The sequence below is a fragment of the Doryrhamphus excisus genome, linkage group LG4 (assembly GCF_037039965.1).
Source record: "Doryrhamphus excisus strain RoL-2023G ecotype Guam linkage group LG4, RoL_Dexc_Guam_v1.1, whole genome shotgun sequence".
Lineage (NCBI taxonomy): Eukaryota > Metazoa > Chordata > Actinopteri > Syngnathiformes > Syngnathidae > Doryrhamphus > Doryrhamphus excisus.
In genome coordinates, this window is record NC_136360.1 from 17,440,024 (window position 1) to 17,460,000 (window position 19,977).

The 19,977-nt window shown below is 39.0% G+C and overlaps 1 protein-coding gene across 1 annotated transcript in view; it reads left to right on the plus strand.

Moving 5' to 3' along the window:
* Window positions 1-19,977, plus strand: part of agbl4 (AGBL carboxypeptidase 4) — a 388,105-nt gene that overhangs the window by 245,547 nt on the left and 122,581 nt on the right. Inside the window, exon 6 of the mRNA XM_058073430.2 lies at window positions 16,821-16,860. Coding sequence (XP_057929413.2) covers window positions 16,821-16,860 — 40 coding nt within the window. The remainder of the gene's footprint in view (window positions 1-16,820; window positions 16,861-19,977) is intronic.

Consider the following 19,977-nt stretch of genomic DNA (forward strand, 5'->3'; position numbering starts at 1 on the left):
CAGACATCTGGTCAATGCCGCGACATCTGGAGAGGGCGTTGTCGGTTGTCTTAGCACGCGTTCGCATCTCGCTGTTTAATTTTCAACAGGGCGCTTTTGTTTGCATTTGAGTTTCACCGTAGCTCCTTCAAACTCATTGCCCTTGCTCTCTCTCTCTCTCTCTTTCTCTCCCGCTCTCTCGCTCTTCCACGCGCAGCTAATTATTATTCCATTTAATTACCCGCCGCGCAGCAGTCCAGCCCGCTTCAGCTTTAAAGAAGCATTCAGCACTCCATTTCGATACCTGATTAAACTCAGTTAAATGGAAAAGTTGTGCCGGGGAAAATGCTTTAGTCACACAACATTTTGTTTCATTTCTTTTCTAATATGTCTCTCGCTGTCTGGTTACTTGAAGATAACGCCCATTTGAATTTGTTTGGGGGTATATTGTAAATATGAATATAAAAGCGTTGTGAAATTGGGGAGGCAACAAGAGGCATACTGTGTCCGCGGCTTGGAAGTACACACACACACACACACACACATATTCTGGACACACATTAAATCCATAAAAGCAATAAACCGATAGCAACGCAACGCATCTTCTGACCTTCAGCTCTAATTAGTTCCAAAGGAGGGATGGGTGAACTTTTCAACCTTACGTCTTGTCTATTGATACTCCAGTGCTGTTGTTCAGATAACGCAAAGATCGCTAAAGTTCACAGTTAGCGGACAGGTACAGGTTTTAGTTGTTTCAAACTTTCTCTGTACCTCTGAAAAAAGCTCGGAGTCCCATATGTGTCAATCCTCGTTTCATTTTCCATCTCTGGCCCAAGATTGAAGGCTCCATAACTAACAAAAAGAGTGATGGAAATATAAGGCTGTAAACCCAAGGTGGGTTTTAAACTAACATTGGACTTTTTTTTTTTTTACTCCAGATGAGAAACCTGAAAAGATCCCAAACTGGTTTGTTATGGAACGAAATGGAAAGACTTTATTTTGAAACTGAGCTTGAAGGTCACACTACATTTCTATATCCTTTAAATCTGTTTTTTTTGTAATCCCTCATTTATAAGTGCCTTCTAACATTATTAGAGCTCTCCAGACATGAAATAACACCCCTATGCTCACCTTTACACTCAAAAAGTAGATATAATATGAGAAAAGAGTGATGGAAATATAAGGCTGTAAACCCAAGGTGGGTTTTAAACTAACATTGGACTGTTTTTTTACTCCAGATGAGAAACCTGAAAAGATCCCAAACTGGTTTGTTATGGAACGAAATGGAAAGACTTTATTTTGAAACTCAGCTTGAAGGTCACACTACATTTCTATATCCTTTAAATGTGTTTTCTTTTTGTAACCCCATATTTATAAGTGCCTTCTAACATTATTAGAGCTCTCCAGACATGAAATAACACCCCTATGCTCACCTTTACACTCAAAAAGTAGATATATTATAAGAAAAGAGTGATGGAAATATAAGGCTGTAAACCCAAGGTGGGTTTTAAACTAACATTGGACCTTTTTTTTTTTACTCCAGATGAGAAACCTGAAAAGATCCCAAACTGGTTTGTTATGGAACGAAATGGAAAGACTTTATTTTGAAACTGAGCTTGAAGGTCACACTACATTTCTGTATCCTTTAAATCTGTTTTCTTTTTGTAACCCCATATTTATAAGTGCCTTCTAACATTATTAGAGCTCTCCAGACATGACATAGCACCCCTATGCTCACATTTACACTCAAAAAGTAGATATAATATGAGAAAAGAAGACAAAAATAAGACTTGTGTTTTGCTGTAAAAGTGTTCCGGTGGGGGCAGACCGAGTTGAGTTTTAGCTTGGTGTGGGCTATGACTACAAAGGTGGACTGTGTTAGGGATTATTGCGCCTGCTGTGAGATCATTCAAACCTGCAATAAATGCTTGTTTTGCTCCGGTAATCACTTCTGGTGCTTGTGTGTCTCACACATTACAGTAACTTTCCTGACATCTCGTGGCTAAGTCTTTTTAATGCATGTACATGCTAAATTGGTATTTTTTTGTTCCATTAGCCTCAGCATCTTTGAAGAATTTTCACATTTTTATTTTTTCTAATTTTCAAATTGAATTTTTTTTTAAATTTTCAAATTTTAATTTTTTTAAATTTAAAAATTATTTTTTTTTATTTTATTTTTTTTATTTTTTAAATTAAAAAAATATATATTTTTTTTAATTTTCAAATTTTGTATTTTTAATATTTTTTTATGTATTGTGTATTTATGTATTTATTTATGTACTGAAGTACGTGACAAAAAAAAGAGAGGAGAAATATGATCTCAGGGAAGAAGTACATTTGAAACACTTCTATGCTAGGACTACGTTAAAAAGCCATAGCATTTCAGTATGTGGAATGGAATGGATTGACTAAGGAAATCAAACAATACATAAAAATGAAAAAAATTAATAAAATAAAGTTTAAAAAAATAAAAAACTTGAAATATTTTTTTCCAAATTTCAAATGTATATTTTTCAAATTTTCATTTATTTTTTATTTTTTTTATTATCACATACCAAACTACATGACAAAGAATATAAATTTAAATTTAAAAAATATTTAAAAAAAAAAAACTATATTAGGAAAGCAGGAAGTGAACAAATGTAACAGTTACTGATTGTAAAAGTACCAGATGGAGGGGTAGGATTTAATAAGCTTTGCTTCTTCCTACTCCTTTTGGACATGTGGAACTGGGAACTGATTATGGGATGCACTCAATTGTAATCTGATGCATGTTCAAATGAAATGAAACCATTACCATTACCAAAGGCTTGCAAATGATCTGAAAATGCAACCCATCACGGTCATTGGCCATTGACATTTTGGTCGCTAGTACATCACCGTTTTTCCGAAATGTGACGGTATGGTTGGTTACGGCCCTTTCTGGCAATTTTTTGGCAGATACCTCTATGCATGTGTGTGTACGATGGTAATGTGTGGTGTTCGCCTCTAAGGCAATGCCCATGTGTGCCCCTTTCATAAAGCAGACTATGATCTACATCCCCCCTGCTAACTCCCGACAAAACAAAAGAATTGATCTAAAAATGCTTCCGCTTGTCTGCAAATCTACCCATGGCTTAACTCCATCCGACATTGTTGACCATCTTCCATGAGTACACAGACAAGACAGATCCCTGATATCATCGGGGAAAAAAAATGGCGTTGTTTTTGTCCGTTGGTGTTTGGGAGTTCTACTCTGAACAGTTCTTGACATCGGAGCACCTTATCGGAGGTGTTGGGTCAATGGTAATAAAACATGGATTGACGAAATGGAACAAGGCGAAAAGGGGACTCCGGCACTCGTTCGTCTTAGTGGGTAGTTTGTGGTCCGGCTCAGGGTCAAACTACTTCAACTGCCTCGCCGCACACAGATGCATTCATTCCGGCTCGGCCGACTGCTTTTATTCATCCTGGGATGCTGATTCCTTATACGAGGCAAAGGTTAACATGTTTCATATCCTAAAGAAAAACAGCACAACAAGCCAATTTATGTCCCCCTCAGACCCGGAGTTATTGGATGCCTTATATCCAGATCATCTTTTGTGATACCAAAGACCACCTTATTTTCTTCAGCCTGACCTCAGTCGTCCTTCTGTAGTAGCCATTGCTCTCCTAATATTAAGCCATTATCTGCCAGATCTTTTTTCACAGTCTGTCTCCAGATAAAAAAAAAAAGATTCCTGTTTAGTCGTTTATTAGGACTTTTAGATCTGCTCGCCGAGGACTAGCGTTGCAGACATACACTGGAACCTCTCAGGTCAAACACAGCACACTTTCCGTTTGGATGAATCACACCCAGATCGCTGATATCAGGTATCTGGTATCAGTGCATAATATCGCGGCTTATTTCTCATGTGGGTAATGTACTGGCTGTTACTTCTCTTTAGCCTTTCTTCCTGCTTCTAGGGGTCGTGTTACCATCGGGGAAGTTTTCCAAAATATATTCCAAAATAATGTATGCGGTTACGGCGCTGGACTCCGACTCTATACAGCAGTGGCCCCGCCCCTCGAAACCTGACATTTAACTTTGGGGGTATTTTGACCATCATCCACAATCCTTAGGTGAAACTTTTTGTCTTTTATGTGCCTTCTGAAGATTAAAACATTGTTATAAAAGCAATCTTCACTCGCTAAATGTACTGCAAAAAAGGCCAGTAAGGATAATTCATAATGCCGCCTATAGAGAACATACTAACTCCTTATTTGTAAAATGACAAATACTTAAACTTGCTGATATATTTCATCTTCAAACAGCTAAAATAATGCATAAAGCTAAAAATAAGCAATTAGCTAAAAATGTCATCCAATACTTCTCTACAAGAGAGGAGAAATATGATCTCAGGGAAGAAGTACATTTGAAACACTTCTATGCTAGGACTACGTTAAAAAGCCATAGCATTTCAGTATGTGGAATGGAATGGATTGACTAAGGAAATCAGACAATGCATAAAAATGAAAAAAATTAATAAAATAAAGTTTAAAAAAAAAAACTTTTTTACATTATATTTATATATAATATTTTTTTTCCAAATTTCCAATGTTTATTTTTTAAATTTTCAATTGTTTATTTTTTTCAAATTTTCATTTTTTATTTTTTTCAAATTTTCATTTTTTATTTTTTTCAAATTTTCATTTATTTTTTATTTTTTATTTTTTATTTTTTATTTTTTATTTTTTATTTTTTATTTTTTATTTTTTATTTTTTTATTTTTTATTTTTTATTATCACATACCAAACTACATGACAAAGAATATAAATTTAAATTTAAAAAATAATTTAAAAAAAAATTATATTAGGAAAGCAGGAAGTGAACAAATGTAACAGTTACTGATTGTAAAAGTACCAGATGGAGGGGTAGGATTTAATAAGCTTTGCTTCTTCCTGCTCCTTTTGGACATGTGGAACTGATTATGAGATGCATTATTATGTCTACAAAATTAGATAATAGAGTGACCATAGGGGTGCTATTTCATGTCTAGAGAGCTCTTATGTTTAAAATCATATTTAGATGGAAGCAACCAGTTTTTTATGCTACTTAAGTACGATAAACGAGGGTTTAGTGTAAATCCAATCCATCCATTCCAGTAGTCCCTGGTCGACTGTCACAGGTGAACCAAGTCAAGACTGGCAGCGGAATATTGATACCACGGCACGCATCAGTAAGGCCAACTCCAAGGCCACCCCAGTTGTAAAACCCGGCCCCCGAGGGGACATTTTGTCATAATCTGCTTGGCAACATGGCGCCGTAGACCATAATCAGCCAGCTGCATCAGTTATTGCCGTCAGAGTCTGAGTATTAAAAAAGAGACAAGTGAGGTGCGGCGATAGTACAGCCTCGACCCCGAAGGGTGACGGAAGGACGGAAAGACGGAGGGACGGCTTCTCACGGCCATCTTACCCGCTTTTTCCTAATTGGTCTTTATAAATGTGTCATGAAATCATGCGGCCGTCATGGAGTCGCCGTGCCTTTAAAAAGGGGGCGTGCAGGTGGACTCACCGAACCTTAGGTAGTCTCGCTCAAGAGCAGGTGGAGGCTCTCCACTTTCAGGAGGAATAAATCTTTTATTTGGTTTGTTGTATTTTTAACCAGGGGCTCCTTGGTCACGCAACAGCGAGCCCCCGCTCTGCCCCTGCTCTGCCGCCCCTCTGCTGCCATCCTCGCTCTCCTCTCGGCATCGTCGCAGATTTTCACTGACACTGACATGCAAGTGGAGACGCAATAATGTGATGCTTGACACTTGCCTTTTTTTCCGACAAATGACTTGAAAAATGTTCAAATCGAAGGGATGTATTCCGGTACTAGCATACCATAATACGCTTCTCACGCTTAAAAAAAAAAAAATTGTCTGACGGTGCCCTCTACTGGATTCATAGCCTCACACTTGGTCACCCTGCAGATAGCGCCATTTTTCCAACAAATGACTTGAAAAAATGTTCAAATCGAATTGACGTATTCCGGTTATGCAAAAAATGTAGCATACCATAATACGCTTCTCACGCTTGTTAAAAACATTTTTTGTCCGACGGCACCCTCTACTGGATTCATAGCCTCACACTTGGTCACCCTGCAGATAGCGCCATTTTTCCGACAAATGACTTGAAAAAACGTTCAAATCAAATTGACGTATTCCGGTAATGCAAAAAAATGTAGCATACCATTTTACGCTTCTCACGCTTGTTAAAAAAAATTGTCCGACGGCGCCCTCTACTGGATTCATAGCCTCACACTTGGTCACCCTGCAGATAGCGCCATTTTTCTGACAAATGACTTGAAAAAACGTTCAAATCGAAGAGATGTATTCCGGTAATGTAAAAATGTAGCATACCATAATATGCTTCTCACGCTTGTTAAAAAAAATTGTCCTACGGCACGCTCTACTGGATTCATAGCCTCACACTGCAGATAGCGCCATTTTTCCGACAAGTGACTTGAAAAAATGTTCAAATCGAATTGATGTATTCCGGTAATGCAAAAAAATGTAGCAAACCATAGTACACTTCTCACGCTTGTTAAAATTTTTTTTGTCCGACAGTGCCCTCTACTGGATTCATAGCCTCACACTTGGTCACCCTGCAGATAGCGCCATCAAACTACTTTGTATTCGAGTTATCTTGAATTAAAAAAAAAATATTTCCATTTTAAAGCAGAGGCCTAAGCAAGTTGTGTGTCTCCTGAAGCAGGGGTGTCTAAAGTGCGGCCCGGAGGCCATTTTTCCGACAAATGACTTGGAAAAAAAAATGTTCAAATCGAAGGGACGTATTTCAGTAATGCAAAAAATGTAGCATACCATAATACGCTTCTCACGCTTGTTAAACACATTTTTTTTGTCCGACGACGCCCTCTATGGATTCATAGCCTCACACTTGTTCACCCTGCAGATAGTGCCATCAAACTACTTCCTATTCAAGTTATCGTAAGCAGGGGTGTCTAAAGTGCGGCCCGGAGGCCATTTTTCCGACAAATGACTTGAAAAAATTTCAAGCCTCACACTTGGTCACCCTGCAGATAGTGCCATCAAACTACTTTCTATTCAATTGGGAAATATTATGCTAATCTTGTTGATAGTATTGAGTCCATGTCTAAATACTAGCATGCAGTACCTAGAGTAGCTGTAGTGTTGGACTTTGCAGTGGGCTTTATTTGTGCCGATGACATCATCATGTATGTGATTTTACTGGGTCGGGCAGCGGAGCCCTAAAAGCTTATGGAGCCCATGAGCTCATCCTTACCTCACCTTCGCTCCTGCCTTTGTTCCCCATAAAGGATGAGGAAGACACTCAGACGGCACTCATGCAGCGTGGCACATCACGTGTGTGTGTTACTGGATTGCGCTTACGTACACAGGATTCGTCAGTATTCCAACAAGGGAATGGAGCTGTTTTGGTCGGATGACTCAGATGTTTTTGCACTCGCAACTCAACTGATCCTTGCCTTCACCTTGTGTGTGTGTGTGTGTGCTATGGTATTCATCACCACGAGTCAACTCCGTCACTTGATGTTATAATCATCGGCATTTCATAATCGTTTGCATTGTAGCTGTCTATCATTAAAATCTTACTACTACTACGACTACGACTACTATTATATAGTTATATAAGTAAATAATTTGATAAACCTAACAATAATGACACAAAAATAATAACAGTAATAATTAACATTATAGATGTATTAATTTAATATTTAATATTTGTTTTATGTACAATAACAATAATACATATCAATAATAATGCATTTAAATTTTGTTTTTATTATATATTTTTTGTAGACTTGCAGTGATGGTATTCCATTACTTAGTTGATTTGGAACTTCTGTACATAATAATATAATATTATTAATTTTTAATATCAATATTAATATTTATTTAATATACAATATTTATTTTTAATATTTAATATTATTATTTATTTTTTATATTTAATATTACTATTTATTTTTAATATGTCATATTTTATATTTGTTTTATGTTTTTTATTTAATTGCAGTGATGGTATTCCATTTAGTTGATTTGGAACTTTTGTACCTAATAATATATTATTAATGGATTTTTTATATCAACATTAATATCTATTTAATATTTAATATTTATTTTTAATATGTCATATTTAATATTTAAAATTTGTTTTATGTTTGGTTTTTTTAGACTTGCGGTGATGGTATTCCATTACTTAGTTGATTTTGAACTTCTGTACATAATAATATATTATTAGAGATTTTTTATATCAACATTAATATTTATTTAATATTTATTTTTAATATGTCATATTTAATATTTAAAATTTGTTTTATGTTTGTTTTTTAGACTTAGTTGATTTAGAACTTCTGTACATAATAATATCCTGTACATAATTCAATATTTGATATTTGATATTTGATATTTGATATTTAATATTTAATATTTAATATTTAATATTTAATATTTAATATTTAATATTTAATATTTAATATTTAATATTTAATATTTAATATTTAATATTTAATATTTGCAATAACAATAATACATATCAATAATAATACATTGTAATTTTGTTTTTATTTAATTTTTTGTGTAGACTTGCAGTGATGGTATTCCATTACTTAGTTGATTTTGAACTTTTGTACAAATAAGTACACGCTGCAGTACACATCTTGTACATGTTTGTGTCCGAATAGGAGTAGGTAGAAGCCGAGCATATTTCCCCCCTGATCCCCCCCACCCCTCTCCATGCCTCAGCAGGTCAGGATAGTTCCCTTACATCCTGTGGTTAAACATAAACTAAATATACATGTGCATGATGCTTGTATATTGTAAGTAGTATTAGTAGTAGTATTAGCAGTAGTCCAATTTTTTCCTGTAGAACACATTGCATATTCCTTGCAAGCATAGGGGGTCAGATGGTAATTTGCCCATTTAAACAGTGCATTTTGCGGAGTCATTTAGCTGTATTGACTTTAAATTAATTTGAAATGAGCTACACAATGATCCCTGCCCTCCTTTTCTCTATGATAACAATCCGCAAATATGGAAAGTAGAACAGAAGTTGATCAATTGGATTTGGGCTAGATTGAGTTTGAATATTTTATCTAATCATAATTTTGGAGGGTTGTATGTTCGTGGTGTTTTTTGTTTTTTTTTTGCACCGCTTTTTGAATAGCTAGCCTGACGTGTTGACTGTCAGGTTCAAAGTCCTGTGACACTTTTAAAAACACTTAAATACAGAAATACAGAAGAGACAGATAACAATATTCAAAGTTACTCGCAGCGAGGAGAGTGAAACAACATATAAGAGGAATGTGAGAGTAATTACTTTATTGTTTTATGAGTTCATGAGCATCTGCAGGGTCGCTGTTGGCGCATCCAGGCACCTCCAGGACCTGGGGGGGTCACTGGGGGTCTCAGATCAGGGTCACGGGCACCTTCCTTTTTTCAGCACATTCAAAGTTACTCGCAGCGAGGAGCGTGAAACAACATACCCAGTGGCATGCCGCTCCACTCTGAATATGCAGTTCACTCTTTATATTCTCTTTTCGGGGGTCCCTACTACATGTTCGTGCAACTCTAAGGGGGGGGGGCAGTTGCACGAACTGTATTTGTTTGTCTATGTGTGTGTGTATATGTGAGAGTAATTACTTTTATTGTTTTATGAGTTCTTATCTTGACATATTCTTGCAGGATTAACATGAGCATCTGCAGGGTCGCTGTTGGTGCATCCAGGCACCTCCAGGACCTGGGGGTGACTGGGGGTCTCTGATCAGGGTCACGGGAACCTTCCTTCTTCAGCACATTCAAACACTGTATATTGTCTAAGCAAATGGATATAAGGGTGATAACTAACATTATATTCATTCTATGTACATTTTATTGTAACATTGACGTTCCGATGGTCTGATGGCGTCTCTTAATGATCGTATTTTTACTGATTAGAACGTCTGAACAGCCTTCGGCAGGGTGACTCAAACGAGGCTACTATTTATTGTATTTTTTAATATAAAACAACGATTATAGATACAAGTAAGTCCACACCCTGATAACGGCATTCATCTAGAAACGGAGCGCTTTGTCTTTTCGTCAGAATATCAATATTCATTGCTTTTTAAGTCTCTGCAAAAATTGCATCTTTCCACTTTCGGGGGCAAATGATGGAACTTTATCAGGCGGTGCATTAATAAAACATCCGACAATGGAGGAGCTGCTGTGGGCTTTGAGGCTCATCTTGCTTGACTGGGAGAATGAAATGTAATCATCTTTTTATTTGGCCTTTAATGCACACACGTCTGGAATTATTTAGGGCAGTTAATTGTGGCCGGACCAAACTCTTCCTATGAGTTTTGTCACAATTTCTTGTACACTACTAGAGGGGATTTCACCCCCTTTGTGTCCACTTACTTAATACTACCTAACTGAATGTTGCAGAACTGACAGAATTATTATTATTATTATTATTATTATTATTATTATTATTATTATTATTATTATTAATGTTTATTTAATTATATTTAATAATAATTTTAAAATATAATAATAATAATAATTTATTTAATAATGTATTAATTATTATTATTCATTCATTCATATTCTACCATATGTAATATAATAGAATAGAATAGAATAGAATAGAATAGAATAGAATAAATTATAATAGATTATTATTATTATTATTATTATTATTATTATCATTATTATTATTATTATTATTATTATTATTATTATTATTATTATTATTATTATTATTATTATTATTATTATTATTCATTTTCTACTGCTTATCCTCACGAGGGTCACGGGGGGTGAGAGGCGGTGTACACCCTGGACTGGTGGCCAGCCAATCACAGGGCACATATAGACAAACATCATTATTATTATTATTATTAGTAGTAGTAGTAGTAGTACAATTATTATTATTACAATTATTATTATTATTATTATCATTAATATTATTTGTATTGTTATTGTTATTATAAATGTTAATATTAATTTAATATTTCAGTTATAATGACTATAATTCACATTTTATAAAATAGAATAGTGCACATTAATAACTAATAATAATTAATAAATAATCAATCTTATTTTCTGCCCCCCACTCCAAAAAAAAATGTATGTGTACCCCTGTCTTAATTTTATATGGCCAATATAAAACATTACCAAAGTATTGTAGTAAGTACTGTAAGTAACAAGACATTCTAGTTTTGGCCAGCAGAGGGTGCTAAAAGTGACTCTTTCACTTCCCATTCAATCTGAATAAACATCAAAAATAAACAAAAGTAATAATCAATGTCGCTCTTATTCCCCGCTCAGTGTCAGTAAAGACTGTAAATATTCCTCCGCCATGATTCCCCGCTGCGTCTCCATTTCTGAGCGTCTCCACAGGTGGTAGCAGTAGTGTGTGAAAATAGCGATTTAGGGGAAAGTGTGTGTGTGTGATCACAGCCTGGCTGTGCGTCATGTTGTCACGGTGACCTCTACTTCTTGCACGCTCGGCCACGCCAGCATTCATGCAGCCTTTTTTTTTGTGTGTCACAATTAGAACCCACAGCAGAAGCAAATGAAACATGGGTGTGTCGTCATAAACGGGCTTGATGATAATTACTTGTGTCAGATTATCAGATATTATGCAGAGTAGATGTGAGCCAAGACCACTCTCGACTCCATAATACGCTTCTCACGCTTGTTAAACACATTTTTCATTAAATTTTACACATTAAGACACAAATAAAAGCCTAGATGATAAAGTATTGTTCGGTTACATCATCACGTGCTGTCAAAGCCTCTTCCTGTAAGAAAATGTTGAGTGAATTGACTTGTTAGACGGCGCCCCCTGCAGATAGCGCCATCAAACTACTTCCTATTCAAGTTATCATTAATTAAGAAAAATATTATTTCTATTTTAAAGCAGAGCACTAAGCAAGTTGTGTGCCTCCTGAAGCAGGGGTGTCTAATAATATTTCTCATAATATTTCAATATTATGAGAAACAAAACTAAATAAGTCGAGAATAAAGTCAAAATATTAAGAGAAAATAAATTATATTGTAAGTAGAAAAAGTCACATAAAATATAAAAAAGCCAGGCTAGTAGCACAGATTTGAAATATTAAATAAATTTAATATTTATTATTTATTTCAATATTATGAGAAACAACACTAAATAAGTCAAGAAAATTAGGTTGGTTGAAAAAGTCCAAATATTATGGGAATGAAGTCATAATATTATGAAAAGAAAATGTCAGAAAAAGTCACATAAAAAAATGCCCGGCTAGTAGCAAAGTTTTGAAATATTAAATCAATTTATTATTTATTATTTATTTCAATATTATGAGAAACAAAACTAAATAAGTCAAGAAAATTAGGTTGGTTGAAAAAGTCCAAATATTATAGAAATGAAGTCACAATATTACGAAAAGAAAATGAAAAAAAAACACAGCAAAACAACAAAGTTGTAATTTTTGGAAAATTAGGTTGCAGAAAAACTTGTAACCTAAGGAGAATAAAGTCAAAATATTAAGAGAAAATAAATTATATTGTAAGAAGAAAAAGTCACATGAAATAAAAAAAAATGCTTGGCTAGTAGCACAGTTTTGAAATATTAAATCAGTTCAATATTTATTATTTATTTCAATATTATGAGAATCAAAACTAAACAAGTCAAGAAAATTAGAAAATTAGAAAGGCCCCACAACAACATCCAAAGAAACGCGGGCCTCACTTGCTTTAGTTAAAGTCCGGGTTCATGACTCCACCATAAGAAAGACATTGGGCAAAAATGGCCAAGACCAAAACCACTGATGAACAAAAAATATATATTTAGGTTGGTCTCAATTTTGCCAGAAAACATCTTTATGATCCCCAAAACCTTTCGGAAAATACTATGGTTTGACATTTTGGAAGATGTGTGTCCCATTACATCTTGTGCAAAAGCAACAACGCATTTCAGAAAAAGAACATCATACCACCAGCAAAACATAGTGGTGGTAGTGTGATGGTCTGCTGCTTCAGGACTTGTCGTGATAAATGGAAGCATGAATTTTTCTGAAGGAGAATGTCCTAAGACCTTTGGGAAAATACTCTGACGTCTGACGAGTAAAATGTGGCGGTGGTAGTGTAATGGCCCTGGGCTGTGTTGCTGCTCCAGGACCTGGAAGACTTGCTGTGAGAAATGGAATAATGAATTCTTCTGAAGGAGAATGTCCTAAGACCTTTGGGAAAATAATCCAAGTTCTGACAAGTAAAATACGGTGGTGGTAGTGTGATGTACCGGGGCTGTTTTGCTGCTCCGGGACCTGGAAGACTTGCTGTGACAAATGGAATAATGACTTCTTCTGAAGGAGAATGTTCTAAGACCTTTGGGAAAATAATCCAAGTTCAGACAAGTAAAATACGGTGGTGGTAGTGTGATGGTACCGGGGCTGTTTTGCTGCTCCAGAACCTGGAAGACTTGCTGTGATGAATGGAAACAGGAATTCTGCCGAAGGAGAATGTCCTAAGACCTTTGGGAAAATACTCTGAGGTCTGACGAGTAAAATGTGGCGGTGGTAGTGTGATGGCCCTGGTCTGTGTTGCTGCTCCAGGACCTGGAAGACTTGCTGTGACAAATGGAATAATGAATTCTTCTGAAGGAGAATGTCCTAAGACCTTTGGGAAAATAATCAGAGCTTTGACAAGTAAAATACGGTGGTGGTAGTGTGATGGTACCGGGGCTGTTTTGCTGCTCCAGAACCTGGAAGACTTGCTGTGACAAATGGAATAATGAATTCTTCTGAAGGAGAATGTCCTAAGACCTTTGGAAAAATAATCCAAGTTCTGACAAGTAAAATACGGTGGTGGTAGTGTGATGGTACCAGGGCTGTTTTGCTGCTCCAGAACCTGGAAGACTTGCTGTGATGAATGGAAACAGGAATTCTGCCGAAGGAGAACGTCCTAAGACCTTTGGGAAAATAATCAGAGCTTTGACAAGTAAAATACGGTGGTGGTAGTGTGATGGTACCGGGGCTGTTTTGCTGCTCCAGAACCTGGAAGACTTGCTGTGATGAATGCAAACAGGAATTCTGCCGAAGGAGAACGTCCTAAGACCTTTGGGAAAATAATCAGAGCTTTGACAAGTAAAATACGGTGGTGGTAGTGTGATGGTACCGGGGCTGTTTTGCTGCTCCAGACCCTGGAAGATTTGCTGTGATGAATGGAAACAGGAATTCTGCCACAAGAGAATGTCCTAAGACCTTTGGGAAAATACTCTGAGGTCTGATGAGTAAAATATGGCGGTGGTAGTGTGATGGTCCCACGTGAGCCATGTCTAACCATGACACCCATTATTGCCTAGATATCTTTCTGCTGCAGTTTAATATTTATTATTTATTTCAATATTATGAGAAACAAAACTAAATAAGTCAAGTAAATTAGGTTGGTTGAAAAAGTCCAAATATTATGGGAATGAAGTCATAATATTATGAAAAGAAAATGTAATATTTGGAAATATATTTTTTTACACAGCAAAAAAAAAAAATTTTTGGGGGGGGGGCAGAAGCCTGAAATGTGTATGAATAATAATCTTTTCACCTTTACAGCAAAGAAAAATATCAAAATATACAAAATATCATACCATCAGAACGAGTACCCAGTGGAAAAACTTCAATAGCAGACTAGAGCCATTAGAGTAAAAGAGGGAGGGAGTGAACCTACACCATGGCAGCAATCTGGCACCATTTCCCCCTCCCTTATTACATGCTATAAGTCCCTCGGAGTGGAGCGCCTCAGCTAAATAGTAAAATGAATGTTTAGTCAGCCATCAGCGTGTTCGACTCCGGGCGTGCATGTCAACTAGAAGTATTCTATAAGAGTCTCTTTGCCTTTACCTCCAAGCCGCTGGTTAATGTGCCTGAATGTAAATCATGTGTGGCTTTGACCGTGACCCGGCCGATGTGACACACACACACACACACACACACTTATCATTTCCTTGGATATCTTCCTTCCTGAGGGACTGTTTGGTTCAAGAGGGCTGAGGTGTTGATTACTGCAGTGCTCCCGAGTCAAGTGTGTGTGTGTGTGTGTGTGTGTATGCGCCACCTTGTATCTCCTCTCCTGGAGACACACACTCACACACACACTTGCACACACACACGCTATTGATTAACATACTGCATAATGTAAATCAAAAATAATCTGCTCCAGGGTTAAACGTAAAAGCTTTATTAACCGTGCAAGCAGCATGCAGTCACATTTCAAGTAGCTGTCATAAAAGCGTAAAAGGAAGTTCACCAGTAACATGAAGGACCCTTTAAGTATCCCTCATTTATAAACCCAACAGTTAAAAAAAATATTTTTTTATTATATTATTATCTCACCAAGGTATGATGGAGCCTATCCCAGCAGACACCTAAGACTGGTCGCCGGTCAATCACATGGCACATATAAACAAACAAGCATGACTTATTCATTCACTTTCTACCGCTTATCCTCATGAGGGTCGTGGGGGGTGCTGGAGCCTATCCCAGCCGACACCCTAGACTGGTCGCCGGTCAATCACATGGCACATATAAACAAACAAGCATGACTTATTCATTCACTTTCTACCGCTTATCTTCACAAGGGTCGCAAGGGGTGCTGGAGCCTATCCCAGCCGACACCCAAGACTGGTCGCTGGTCAATCACATGGCACATATAAAGAAAGAAGCATGACTTATTCATTCATTTTCTACCACTTATCCTCACGAGGGTCGAGGGGGTGCTGGAGCCTATCCCAGCTGTCTTCGGGCGAGAGGCGGGGTACACCCTGGACTGGTCGCCAGTCGGGGAGAACATGCAAACTCCATGCAAACTCCACACAGAGATGGCCAAGGGTGGGATTGAACCTGGGTCTCCTAGCTGTGAGGTCTAACCTCGCGCTAACCACACGACCACCGTGCAGCCCTTAAGAAGTCAAATAATTGGTAACTACATACAATATGGGTCATCCATCCATCCATTTTCCTCCGCTTATCCGGGTCCAGGTCGTGGGGGCAGCAGTCTCAGTCGGGAAGGACGACTTCCTGGTCCCCGGCCACCTCCTCCCCTCACCCTTGACCGCCACCCAACACACAATGCATTATGTTTGCCCCCATAAGTGGTGGGTCTATGAGGGGGAGATCCCGTGTGGCCCCACGGATTAAGGCCCAACCAACAGGCGCTCGCCTGCGAGCCCCTCTCCTCTGGGGCCTAGCTCAGTCAGGAAGCCCAGACTTCCTGGTCCCCGGCCACCTCCTCCAGCTCCACCGACTCCCGCCCTTGACCGCCACCCAACACACAATGCACCGGACCCTTATGCACCGGTGAGTCTACGAGGGTGAGATCCCGTGTGGCTTCTTCAGGCTGGGCCTGGCCGGGCCCCACGAGTGAAGGCGAGCCCCTCTCCCCTGGGCCTGGCTCCAGGGTGAGGTCCCGGTATCCCACATTCGGACGAGGTGTGCTTCCTCCTCTTTGTTGTCATCATAAGGGTCTTCTGAATGACTCTTGGTCTGTCCTGTCACCTCGGACCTGTTTGCTTTGGGAGACCCTACCGGGGGCATATAGACCCTGGGATCACTTGGGCACTCAAACCCCTCACCATGATAAGGTGGGGATTCATGGACTGTACAGTCCAAAATCCCTCCATATAGCTGTCCTTGGCTATGCCTGCTAGTGATGTTAGCTTGCAGTTTCAAGCAAAAAATCAACCGAGTGATGGCTTGCATCTAAAAAAAAAACGGTCAACCAGAACGGGCGCATGTTAATCGCGGGTTTAAAAAATTGTTCAGTTCAAAGAAGTTTCCATTGTGTAAACCGATCTTTATTTTTTATCTCCTCTTCTTCCAGCAACAACGCCATCTGGACCTGCTGACCATCACCAATCCTGGTAAGTCTCTGAATTCGAATCGCATGCATTTTGGCACCAACACACAAAGATCATTCCTACTCAAAGATCAACCTCTACATTGGAATACATTGCAACATAAGTTGGGAATGGTGCCCTCAGTCCATTACTTCCAGCTGTGTGGGATTCACTGAAGTGGCGAGTCATGCGGAAGCCGGGATGAGGACCAGATGGGGGGCGGCTAAGCCCATATGTACAAAGAATCTGCAGGATCTAATGTGCTTTGATTGGAATAATGCAGACGTGACTCTTCGGCAGTACAGGTTAATGTCAGAGGTTTACGTTGCAGCTGTTCTTCCAGCTCAGGTACAGATGACGGTGGTCTATAGAGCAGGGTCTATAGACCAGGGTGCGACAAAGACTTAACAAGTCATATCAACAAGTCAAAACATATTTATGATCCCCATGACCTTTAGGAAAATCCCCTGTGGTCTGACGAGACAAAAGTTTGGAAGATGTGTGTCCCATTACATCTTGTGCAAAAGCAACACTGCATTTCAGAAAAAGAACATCATAGCAACAGTAAAATATGGTGGTAGTAGTGTGATGGTCTGCTGCTCCAGGACCTGGAAGACTTGCTGTGATAAATGGAAGCATGAATTCTTCTGAAGGAGAATGTCCTAAAGCCTTAGGGAAAATAATCAGAGCTCTGAAAAGTAAAATACGGCGGTGGCAGTGTGATGGTCCCGGGCTTTTTTGCTGCTCCAGGACCTGGAAGACTTGCTGTGATAAATGGAAGCATGAATTCTTCTCAGGAGAATGTCCTAAGACCTTTGGGAAAATACTCTGAGGTCTGACGAGTAAAATACGGCGGTGGTAGTGTGATGGTCCCAGGCTGTTTTTGCTGCTCTAGAACCTGGAAGACTTGCTGTGACAAATGGAAGCATGAATTTTTCTGAAGGAGAATGTCCTGAGACCTTTGGGAAAATAATCCGAGGTCTGATGAGTAAAATGTGGCGGTGGTAGTGTGATGGTCCTGGGTTGTTTTGCTGTTCCAGGACACGGAAGACTTACTGTGATAAATGGAACCATGAATTCTGCTGAAGGAGAATGTCCTAAAACCTTTGGGAATACTCTGAGGTCTGACAAGTAAAATGTGGCGGTGGTAGTGTAATGGCCCAGGACTGTTTTGCTGCTCCAGGACATGGAAGACTTGCTGTGATAAATGGAAACAGGAATTCCTAAGACCTTTGGGAAAATACTCTTAGGTCTGACGAGTAAAATGTGGCGGTGGTAGTGTGATGGTCCCACGTGAGCCATGTCTAACCACGACACCCATTATTGACTACATATCTTTTTTTCAAATACGGCAAAAGCGGAAAAGGCTGGGAACAACCCCCCCCCTGTATCTGTTTACTTTCTCCGTGTCGTTTCACACACTGGGGCGGGCGCCGCCCACACACGGACCCACTCAAACCTCTCTCGACCCTCCTTAATTGGACACTTGAGCGGCACGCGGCTACATCTGGCTCCTGTTGAACACAGCCTGACATTTCAGACTGCTGACCTTTCCAGCCCCGCCGCAACTAAATAATGATTAGCCCCGGCAACGGTTGCACGGCGGCAAACAACAACACAAATGAAGCCGCTGCCGCCGCCCGTACGCATACACACGCGGCAAACAATGGAGCCAAAAACACCTGCACCGAACACTCTTTGTCTTCTCACAGTGAGAAAACGGGGTGCGGACATCGATTTGAGAGGCCATTGTCATTCTTTTGGCCCATCGATTAGATTGTCCTTTTCCATATGTGCAGTGGGCGCGGGATAATGTGTTATTGTAAATCAACTCCGCTCGCTCGCTCTTTAGTCTCTCCTTTCGCCTTTTATGCGCTCTCAGCATTATGGCGGGAAAAAAAGGTCAATCATATTCATGGGATCTGGGCACATTTTGAAAGGACGGTCGCACCTGAGAGCGTGGACTTGTGGGCGCAATTTTTTGGGAATTGTGCTCAGACGTCTGACGGATACTTTTGTGTCATCGTTGTATCGCCATGTATCTTTTATTGTGCAGAGGCGACTGCTTTTATTCCGAAAAGACCTCCGGACGTTTTTTTTGGATAATTGCGGAATTGACAAAAATGCAGTCGAACGCGGCGACTCCCTCACATTTGCCACACGATCAGAAACACAATCGCTTTTGGCCCTCGTATTGTTCCCATGGAAACAGCATTCAGTGACAAATTGCGACTTCAAAGTGGGTCACAACAGCTGCAGACGGGGAAGTGTGGTTTTCACACCACGCTAAGAGCAACTCGCGCATTTCTTCCCCCAAGACTGAAACAATGGAAGCTCCCGTTGGCTTGGATTGTAAATGCTCCAATTAACCGCCGGGTGCAAACACCTGGCAGAGGTTGGTTATAGCACCAGGTCAAAAAACATTGGCCTTTTCTCTTTAGCAACATCATCTATTGATTTTTATTTTTATGTGTTAGACAAAACACGATCAGTTTTGACATTTTTACCACTTTTGGTAATAGTAATGGTAATGGTTTAATATTATATAAGTAAAATATGGTGGAGGTAGTGTGATAGCCTGGGGCTGTTTTGCTGCTCCAGGACCTGGAAGACTTGCATTGATAAATGGAAGCATGAATTCTTCTGAAGGGGAATGTCCTAAGACGTTTGGGGAAATACTCTGAGGTCTGACGAGTAAAATATGGTGGTGGTAGTGTGATGTCCCCAGGCTGTTTTTTTGCTGCTCCAGGACCTGGAAGACTTGCTGTGATAAATGGAAACAGGAATTCCGCCGAAGGAGAATGTCCTAAGACCTTTGGGAAAATACTCTGAGGTCTGACAAGTAAAATATGGTGGTGGTAGTGTGATAGCCTGGGGCTGTTTTGCTGCTCCAGGACCTGGAAGACTTGCATTGATAAATGGAAGCATGAATTCTTCTGAAGGAGAATGTCCTAAGACTTTTGGGAAAATACTCTGAGGTCTGACAAGTAAAATGTGGCGGTGGTAGTGTGATGGCCCCAGGCTGTTTTTTTTTTGTTTTTTGCTGCTCCAGGACCTCGAAGACTTGCTGTGATAAATAGAAACATGAATTCTTCTGAAGGGGAATGTCCTAAGACGTTTGGGAAAATAATCCGAGCTCTG